Source organism: Leptonychotes weddellii, chromosome 11, assembly GCF_054177405.1.
Source record: "Leptonychotes weddellii isolate Sample4059 chromosome 11, ASM5417740v2, whole genome shotgun sequence".
In the NCBI taxonomy this organism is placed as follows: domain Eukaryota; kingdom Metazoa; phylum Chordata; class Mammalia; order Carnivora; family Phocidae; genus Leptonychotes; species Leptonychotes weddellii.
The window spans coordinates 4,368,144-4,377,543 of record NC_138379.1 but is presented as its reverse complement, the minus strand read 5'-3'; the positions used below and the strand labels follow the sequence as shown (position 1 = coordinate 4,377,543).

Sequence of the window (9,400 nt, the reverse complement as noted above, 5' to 3'; positions counted from 1 at the left end):
CCCCCCCCCAGGCCGTGAGGTCAGCCAGGGCGGGCTCCACTCCCAGCTGCACCGCTTACTTCGTGTGTGACCTCAGCACCCCTTCGAGCCTTCCCGGGCCTCAGTTTCCCCATCTGTCAGACGGGGTTGGTAGCAGGACCTTCCATGGATCACGTGAGCCGAGGTGGACAGAATTCCTAGTCGGTGGGGAGCTGTCTGGCCCGCCCTGATGAGCCTTCCGCCCCGGCCCGGCCCGCAGGACCATGGGCTCCATGTTCCGGGGTGAGGAGGTGGCGCTGGTCCAGTTCTTCCTGCCCACAGCTGCTGCCTATACCTGTGTGAGTCAGCTTGGCGAGCTGGGTCTCACGGAGTTCAGAGACGTGAGTGGGGCCGGCCAGGCGCGGGAGGGGGCTCGTCCTGACGCACCCTGGATGGTATACCACCTCCTCCCCAGAATGGCCCTTGCTCGAATGCCGGCAGCCCCTGCCCTGGGTACGCGGCTCTCTGAGAGGCCAGCCTTGCGGCCGAGGCCACCTCGCCTCCGGGGCCCTGTCGCACCCTCCCCAGAGCACGTAAAGCCTGGTCTGTCTGCAGCTGGGCGTCTGGAGGTTCAGGGCATGTTCGGCACCTTTCTGGGGGGAGGGAGCTATGGCCCGCAGAGAGCCAAGCCTGGGCCCCTGGGTGGGACCTCCCTGGCCCCCTCCCCAGAAATCTGACCCCTCTGTGCGGCAACCACAGCTCAATGCTTCGGTGAGCGCCTTCCAGAGACGCTTCGTGGGGGATGTTCGGCGCTGTGAAGAGCTGGAGAAAACCTTCAGTGAGTTGGCCTCAGGCCCACATCCCAGGCAGGCTTCCTGGAGGAGGTGCCAGTCGAGCTTGGCCTGAAAGGAAGAGTCCTGGCCCCCCAGGTGGAAGACAGAAGGGAGGTCCAGGCCAGGCCCTGCAGAGCCAGGACAGGGCAGCTGGGGTCCGTGGGGTGCTCTTGAGAATGGGGCTCACTTGGAAGAGGCCTCAAATATTGCACGAGGACCTAGGAATTCATCCAGTGGATGCTGGGAAGCACTGTGGTTTCTAAGCAGGGGAGAGGCATGGACAGAGCTTTCTCTGCTACAGATGGACTGGGGCGGGCAGAGGCCGGTATCCAGGGTCAGGTGCCCCAAGGAGCCGCTTCTTCAACCCACGCAAGAGGGGCCCTTGCCCTGCACTCTGGCAGCCCCTCCCAGGAGGAGCCTATGGGAGGGGAGAATAGAGCATATTCGTTTAATGGTTGGTTAGCTTGACGGATAGCTTTTAAGTCATCAGGCAGGTGGTATGTGCGCCTCCGTGCACGCTCTTGTCCCAGGCCCCCCAGTGCTCTGGCCAGCCTGCCTGGAACACCACTGTGGGACCCAGGCCCTGAGCGGGGCAGTGGCCAAGGGAGAGCAGGGAGGGAGAGCTCACGAGGAGGAGAGCGGACCTTTGGGGCTAGAGGTTTGGCCTGGGGTTTTTCTGGGGGTCTTGGACTCAGCAGCCAGGTGAGTTTGGGGCAGTGTTTGGGACCCCCTAGACATTAGGTGGCCCTTGGCCAACAGCGGCCATGAGCTGGTGCGGGCCCCCGAATGGCCTCCCCTGACGCCCATTGCTCTGCACCCAGCGTTCCTGCAAGAGGAGGTGCGGCGGGCTGGGCTGGTGCTGCCCCCACCCGAGGGGAGACTGCTGGCACCCCCACCCCGTGACCTGCTGCGCATCCAGGAGGAGACGGATCGCCTGGCCCAGGAGCTCCGGGACGTGCGGGGCAACCAGCAGTCCCTGCGGGCCCAGCTGCACCAGCTGCAGCTGCATTCCGCCGTGCTGGGCCAGGGCCACCACCTCCCGGTCAGCGCCAGCCCCGGGATGGGGGGGCAGGGGGGTGCCAGGCCCCCACGTGGGCGCGCGGGGCTCACGGTGCCTCTTGGCCCGCAGTTGGCAGCCGCCCCCACGGATGGGCTCTTGGAAAGAAGTCCCCTGCTCCAGCCCCCGGGGGGGCCCCACCGGGACCTGAGAGTCAAGTAAGTAAGGGGCGCTTCAAGCTCTTTCCTGTCCGACTCCTCGTCCAGTGCTCTCCTCCTCCACCCTCAGACTGCCCCCAGCCTCCTCCTTCAGGCCCAGAATCTCCCTCGCTCGTGGGAGTTTCCCCTCTTCTGGCCTGGCCTCGGGCTCCGGCCCCCTCCCGGGGAGCAGGGCGGGTGTGCCTGCTTGGCCGTCCTGAGCAGGGTGGCCGGCCCGGCAGCTTCGTGGCAGGGGCTGTGAAGCCCACCAAGGCCGCCGCCCTGGAGCGCCTGCTCTGGAGGGCCTGCCGGGGCTTCCTCGTCGCCAGCTTCAGGGAGACGGAGCAGCAGCTGGAGGACCCGGTGACGGTGAGGGCTGGGGAGGCCCGGGCGGGGGGCGGCGGCGGGGGGCGGCGGGACTCCCGGTAAAGCGGGCCCCCTCCCGCAGGGTGAGCCTGCCACGTGGATGACCTTCCTCATCTCCTACTGGGGCGAGCAGATTGGGCAGAAGATCCGCAAGATCACGGACTGGTGATGACCCTGGTGCCCCGGCCCGCCCCCCGCCCTGCACAACCAGAGCCCCCTGCCCGCCCCCCACTCACGCCGCCCCCTCCCCCGCCAGCTTCCACTGCCACGTGTTCCCGTTCGTGGAGCAGGAGGAGGGCCGCCTCGGAACCCTGCAGCAGCTGCAGCAACAGAGCCTCGAGCTGCAGGAGGTGGGCGCCCGCTCGCGGCCCCGGCTGGACGCCCCGCCGGCCCCTGGCCGCAGCCCGCCCTCGCTCACCCCCGGCTCTGGCCTCAGGTCCTGGGGGAGACGGAGCGCTTCCTGAGCCAGGTGCTGGGCCGGGTGCAGCAGCTGCTGCCGCCCTGGCAGGTGCAGATCCGCAAGATGAAGGCCGTGTACCTGGTGCTCAACCAGTGTAGCGTGAGTGCCACCCACAAGTGCCTCATCGCCGAGGGCTGGTGCGCCTCCAGCGACCTGCCCACCCTGCAGCAGGTGCTGCAGGGCAGCTCGGTGAGTGCGGGGGGCGGCGCTGGAGGGGGCTCTCCCGCGCTCCCCTTCTCCCGGCACGCTTCCCGTCCCCGGGCTCCCCTCCTTCAGGGAGTCTGCCCTGAGGACCTGGCCCAAGCCCTCCCCGTCCTGCTGTCGGAAGCCCGGGGAGGGGCCAGAGCACCCGGGAGGCCGGCTCATCAGGCACTGGCCCCCGAGGCCTTGAGCCGCTGGAGGGAGCCTCAGGCTACTCATCTGTGAAATGGGTGTGATGGCCCTCCCGGGGTCGCATAGCGTGCCTACCCGCAGGCTGCCAACACCTAGTAGGGGCTCACACGTGGCAAGGGGGCTCCCTCTCCTGGGCCACCTGGATAAGCAGCATGCTCCTGTTTCCCAAGCGAATTCTGGTCCAGCTGATCTCGGGCTCTCCCTAAATCACCCTGAATTGGGGCAGGTGGCGCTGCTGGTCCTATTTCACAGAGAGGGGAGAGGGGAGGGGCTGTCCCAGATCTCCCGGGTGCCTGCCCGGTGAGCCCCACATCTCCAGCTGGGTCTGGCTGGGGGGTGTCAGAGGGTCCCTGAAGGCCTCCCGCCGTCAGTCTCATGTGTCTGTCTGCCCCTCGGGTGCCTCAGAGTGAGGCGGGTGTGAGCGCCGTGGTTCACCGCATCCCCTGCCGGGACATGCCCCCCACACTCATCCGTACCAACCGCTTCACGGCCAGCTTCCAAGGCATCGTGGACGCCTACGGCGTGGGCCGCTACCAGGAGGTCAACCCAGGTGAGAGCCGGGGAGCCCCCAGCCCGGGAGGGCGGCATCTCCACACTGGGCCTGTCCTGCCTCCTTAAGATGAGAAGCACACTCCCATCATGTTGGGGAGCAGGGGGAGGCATCGTGCAAGCTTTAGGTTTACCCCCAGCAACCGCCCCCCTGCCCAGTCAAGCTTGCAAGGGATCCAGCACAAGGTTGTGCAAAGAACAGGCTTTGCAGCAGGAAGGGCTCAAGTTTGAGGTCTGACTCGCTTACCCTGGCCCATTTCTTAAGTTGCTCTGAGCCTCCGTTTCCACATCTATAAAATGGGAATAAGAGTTCGGCCCTCAGAGCAGGCTGAGAAGGTTGACAGATTGCAGATCAGCAGTCCATGAGGCCACAGTCAGCCTGCTGAGCTGCTTCGTCCGGCCCCACTGTGTGTTTAAGAAGTTTGACTTGGGTGCTGTCGGGTTCTCCCAGAAGCGGGCCCTGAGCGGGGGAGTCTGGCGCAAGTGGCCTATGAAGAGAGGTGCTGCTGGGAGAAACCAGTAGGGAAGCAGCTGAGGGGTGGGGAGTTGGGGGGCAGGCAGGGGGCCGTGGCATCTGCCTGTCACCTGCCCAGTTCTGCTGCCTCCAGGCTGGCTGCCGGGTGGTCAGTGGCCCAGCACGCCCCCCGTGTCACTGGGTGGGGACCGCAGTGGGTCTCAGCCCAGAGAATGGGGGTGGGAGGTGAGCCGTGGTGGGGCCCATTTTCGGAGTCATAGGCCAGGGAAGGGTCTGGCGTCAGCCGGTGGGCTAGAGGCAGGGCGCACGGCCCCCCAGCGCAGTACAGGCAGAACACGAGGATGGACCGTGAGGCCGAGTGAACAATGACCAGGGTCACGTGCAGTCCTTTGGGGCCTGCCATCCCTGCAGGATCTGCGTCGCAGAGCTTGAGCTTGGGGCCCGCATCCCGTGTCACATGCTCGTGGTTCCTGTGTGTTAGCAGAGGCCCGTCCAGTTAGAACAGGCCTGATCACCAGATAGCCACGGTTTGTGAGGCTGATGATCAGCCACCAGGCCTCGGGGCGTTCACTCGGGGAGGTAGGAGGCGGCTCGGGCTGCTGTAACAAAGCACCACAGATGGGGGCCCTTACAGGTGTCTCTTGTCTCCTGGTCCGGAGGCTGGAAGTCCGAGATCCCGGCGTCAGGTGCTTCCTTCAGGGGAGATGGCCCCGGGGGGGGGCCTCTGCTCTGGGCCGGGAGACGGCCAGCTTCCTGCTGAAATGGCGGTGGCCTCCCACTGAATGGGTCTGGGGACCTTCGTATCTGTGAAGATCCCGCCTCCACCTTCGGGTCGCCTTCTGAGGGGCTAGGACTCCAGCTCCTCTCTTCGGGAGGGACACGACTCAGCTCGGAACAGGGACGCGCACTGCAGTCCTGTAACTCCCATTAGGGATTTGGCCCATTTTACTGAAGGGAAAGCGAGACCTCAGAGGTGACGTGACCAGCTCGGCTTTCTGGGACTTGCCACGTGCCCGTCAGGATGGCCACGGGCTCTCTGTCCTTTCTGAGCTTCTGCTTACGGCCCTGGCAGTAACCCCGGCGGGAGCTGGTTTGCACCGAGTGCTGCGGCCCGCCAATCCCGCCCCTGCGAAGTCGGAGTGCTGCTGCCTCCGGTGTACAGATGGGGAAACCGGGGTTCAGAGAGGCTGAGTCACTGGCCCGTGGTCACACAGCCAGGACCCGCGGTCTGGCGTCCCTGCCTCGCCAGCACCCCCTCCACGTTTCCCCGGGTCCCAGCCGCGCACGTCCCCCTGACCGCCTGGCCCCTCTGCCCGCAGCGCCCTACACCATCATCACCTTCCCCTTCCTCTTCGCCGTGATGTTCGGGGACGTGGGCCACGGGCTGCTCATGTTCCTCTTCGCCCTGGCCATGGTGCTCGCTGAGAACCGGCCGGCCGTGAAGGCGGCGCAGAACGAGGTGAGGGGGGGCGGGGCGCGGGGTGGGGTGGGGGAGGGCCGGGGCCACCCCTCATGGCGCCCCCCGGCCCCAGATCTGGCGGACCTTCTTCAGCGGCCGCTACCTGCTGCTGCTCATGGGGCTGTTCTCCGTCTACACCGGCTTCATCTACAACGAGTGCTTCAGCCGCGCCACCACCATCTTCCCCTCGGGCTGGAGCGTGGCGGCCATGGCCACCCAGTCTGGCTGGAGGTGAGGACCGGCCGCGGCCCCCGCGGCCCCCACGGTCCCCGCGGCCCCCGGCAGCCCCTGACCGCCCGCCCTTGTTGCCACAGCGACGCGTTCCTGGCCGAGCACCCACTGCTCACCCTGGACCCCGCGGTCGGCGGTGTCTTCCTGGGACCCTACCCCTTCGGCATTGACCCCGTGAGTCCCGGCCACTTGCTGTGGGGGGCGCGGGCCGGTGGGAGGGCCGGGCCGGGGCTCCTGCGCTAACCCTGGCCCAACCTCGACCCTGATGCTAACCCTTAGCCTCGTCCTCCTTCCGCCACATTTGCGAGCCCCTCCCGAGGGCCTGGCCCGGTGGTGGGTGCGGGAGGTGCGGGGCTCGCGAGGACGAGGGGCCCGCCTTGCGGCAGCCCCGTCAAAGCAGAGAGGAGCGTGTGGCAGCGAGGGCAGCGTGGCTTGCTTGGAGCCCGCCGGACTGGGTGCCGTCCTGGTGACGGTGCCGCGAGGTCCACGTGAGCGCTGCTCCCGTTTCACCGACGAGGACGCAGAGGCACAGGAGGCCGCACGGGCAGGGGCACCTGGTGGGGAGGAGCTGGGGTTTGGGCCCCGGTTGCCTGGCCTGTGTGGGCGCTCCACCGTTCCCTTCTGCCGCCCCGCAGTGGACCCCCCGGGGGCAGAGGGGCTGCCGAGAGGGACGTGGGCGGGGAGGCCCCTGCATGACACCCGTCCCTCCTGCCACCCAGGTCTGGAGCCTGGCCGTTAACCACCTGAGCTTCCTCAACTCCTTCAAGATGAAGATGTCCATCATCCTCGGGGTCACCCACATGACCTTCGGGGTGGTCCTGGGAGTCTTCAACCACGTGTGAGGGCCTGGGCTCCCGGGGGGGGGGGGGCACCGGGCCGGGCACGGGCCAGGCGGGGCCAGGGCGGCCCAGTGGCTGACCTGGTGACCGCCCCCCCCGCCCAGGCACTTTGGCCAGTGGCACCGGCTGTTCCTGGAGACGCTGCCCGAGCTGATCTTTCTGCTGGGGCTCTTCGGCTACCTCGTCTTCCTGGTCATCTACAAGTGGTTGAGCGTCTCAGCGGCCGGCGCTGCGGCAGCCCCCAGCATCCTCATCCACTTCATCAACATGTTCCTCTTCTCCCGCAGCCCCACCAACCAGCCCCTCTTCCCCGGGCAGGTAGGCCCGGGCGGGCACCTCATCTGAGCGGCAGGATCCTCATCGGAGAAGCGGGGATGCAGGCCTGAGGCTGCGAGCCGGGGAGGTGGAGGGGCGGCGGGAAGCCCCCCTGGGAGCGGCGCCCTGGGAGCCGGCAGCTCCTCCCCCAGGACCCTGGCTTAGCGAGGGGCCCTGGGGGAGGCAGCATGGCTGCAGGCTCCGGGGGCCCTGAGCCGGGCGCGTGGCTCGCAGAGGGCACCCTCACTGGAGGCCCCCCCACAGGAGGTGGTGCAGTCTACACTGGTGGTCCTGGCCCTGGCCACCGTGCCCGTCCTGCTGCTCGGCACACCCCTGTTCCTGCGCTGGCAGCGCTGTCGCCCACTGAGGCCCACTGGCCGCCAGCCGGTAGAGGCTCGGGGTGGGGAGGGGGGCATGTGGGGTGACGGGAGGTTTGGCCCCACCCTCGCCACCCCTCGGCCTCCCGAGTGCTGGGGGCCTGCTGAGGCTGCCTGCCCCCCACCCCAGGAAGACGACAAGGCCGGGATTCTGGACGCCTCCGACGCCTCCGTGGCTGGCTGGGGCTCTGATGAGGAGAAAGCGGGGTGCCCAGGGAACGGAGAGGAGGCCGAGGTGGGTGTGCTCTTCCCGAGAGTGGGGGGGGGGGGGGTGGCTGCCAGCCCGGCCTGCCCCTCACCGCCGCCCACCCCCCAGTTCGTCCTGTCCGAGGTGCTCATGCACCAGGCCATCCACACCATCGAGTTCTGCCTGGGCTGCATCTCCAACACGGCCTCCTACCTGCGTCTCTGGGCCCTGAGCTTGGCCCACGCCCGTGAGTGAGCTGGCCGCCAGTGGGCGGGCTGGCCGTGGGTCAGGCCCTGGCTGCCTCGGACACTCGAGCTGCTGGCTGGGCGGGTCACTGCTCTGGGCCTCAGCATCCCCTCTGTGAAGGGAGGATGTTGGAGGGGGTCCCCCAGCGGCCCCGTGGGCGCGGCGGGGGGCTTCAGGCTGCCACGGGGGCCAGGTGGGCACCCCCTGGGCCCTGGCCTCCACTGCTGCCCCCCCGATCCCCAGAGCTGTCGGAGGTCCTGTGGGCCATGGTGATGCGTGTGGGCCTGCGCATGGGCCGTGAGTTGGGCGTGGCGGCCGTGGTGCTGGTCCCCATCTTCGCCGCCTTCGCCGGGTTGACCGTGGCCATCCTGCTGGTGATGGAGGGGCTCTCGGCCTTCCTGCACGCACTGCGGCTGCACTGGTGAGCGGCCCGCCTGGCGGGCCCCGGGCCACACGAGGGTCGGGGAGCCTGCCCCTCACCAGCTCTCCCTGTCACCCCCAGGGTAGAGTTCCAGAACAAGTTCTACCTAGGCAGTGGCTACAAGCTGAGCCCCTTCACCTTCGCGGAGGAGGACTAGCGCCCCCCTGTGGCCACGCCCGGGTCCCTGCCCTTACCTGCGGAGACAATAAAGATGGACTAGGAACTCGGTCTCGGTCCTGTCTGCGGTGCCAGGGGCTGGCGAGACTGGGGTGGCAGGGCCTGGGCCCTGGGCATGGACTGGTCTCACCCCGTGACACTCCTGGGGTCATGGACTCCGTGCCCGGCTCTATTATACTCACCTTCCTTATGCTGTCACGGGCAGCTGAGCTTGTTGTAGGGTGCAGTGGGGTGGGAGGCCCTGGTCAGGACCTGGGGCCTTGAGAAGTTGGGGAGAGGCCATATGAGCGCATCTGCAGTAATCCCAGAGCCTGGGGCTGAAGTGGGGGGCAGAACTAGGACCAGGGAGGGATCTTTCCAGCACATTCTAGCTTCGAGCTCCCCATCCTTGGAGATGTGCAAACTGGCTGTAAGAGAATGTTCGGGATACTCTGGGCATGAAGGGTGGTGCCTGGCACGAGGGGCCAGTCGTTCCATGCCCTGGTGCTGGCCCCGCCCCAGGCACTCAAGATGGTCCGAGGCAGGGAGCAGCCTGGGACTCCAGAGCCTGACCCAGAAGTGGGGACACACACACGTACACACACCACACACGCGCACACACCACACGCACACCACCACACACACACACACACACCACACGCGCACACACCACACAAACCACACACACACACACACGCGCACACACCACACAAACCACACACACACACACACACACCATACACACATGCACACCACACGCACAACCACACACACACGCACACACCGCACACGCACACACACACCACACACAACCACACATACCACACACACACACCACGCGCACACACACCACGCGCACACACACACTGACGCACACACACCACACGCACAAAACACACACACCACACATGCGCACACACACCACACACAACTACGCACAA

General features: G+C 67.1%; 1 protein-coding gene across 6 annotated transcripts in view; it reads left to right on the top strand.

Moving 5' to 3' along the window:
- Positions 1-8,526, top strand: part of TCIRG1 (T cell immune regulator 1, ATPase H+ transporting V0 subunit a3) — a 10,713-nt gene extending 2,187 nt beyond the window's left edge. For 2 of the 6 annotated variants that reach the window (XM_031039468.2, XM_081797665.1), the window contains 19 exons: positions 239-359; positions 718-796; positions 1,613-1,833; positions 1,921-2,006; positions 2,228-2,354; positions 2,434-2,516; positions 2,608-2,701; positions 2,788-3,000; positions 3,610-3,754; positions 5,548-5,687; positions 5,761-5,918; positions 6,002-6,092; positions 6,638-6,756; positions 6,862-7,075; positions 7,337-7,459; positions 7,580-7,684; positions 7,766-7,883; positions 8,126-8,303; positions 8,385-8,526. In XM_031039468.2, the coding sequence (XP_030895328.1) occupies positions 243-359; positions 718-796; positions 1,613-1,833; positions 1,921-2,006; positions 2,228-2,354; positions 2,434-2,516; positions 2,608-2,701; positions 2,788-3,000; positions 3,610-3,754; positions 5,548-5,687; positions 5,761-5,918; positions 6,002-6,092; positions 6,638-6,756; positions 6,862-7,075; positions 7,337-7,459; positions 7,580-7,684; positions 7,766-7,883; positions 8,126-8,303; positions 8,385-8,460 (2,487 nt within the window). In that variant the 5' untranslated portion in view covers positions 239-242 and the 3' untranslated portion in view covers positions 8,461-8,526. Of the gene's footprint in view, positions 1-231; positions 360-717; positions 797-1,612; positions 1,834-1,920; positions 2,007-2,227; positions 2,355-2,433; positions 2,517-2,607; positions 2,702-2,787; positions 3,001-3,609; positions 3,755-5,547; positions 5,688-5,760; positions 5,919-6,001; positions 6,093-6,637; positions 6,757-6,861; positions 7,076-7,336; positions 7,460-7,579; positions 7,685-7,765; positions 7,884-8,125; positions 8,304-8,384 lie in introns of all 6 variants that reach the window. The other 4 variants (XM_081797663.1, XM_081797662.1, XM_031039469.2 and 1 more) reach the window with 4 other exon arrangements.
- Positions 8,527-9,400: the final 874 nt, after the last annotated feature.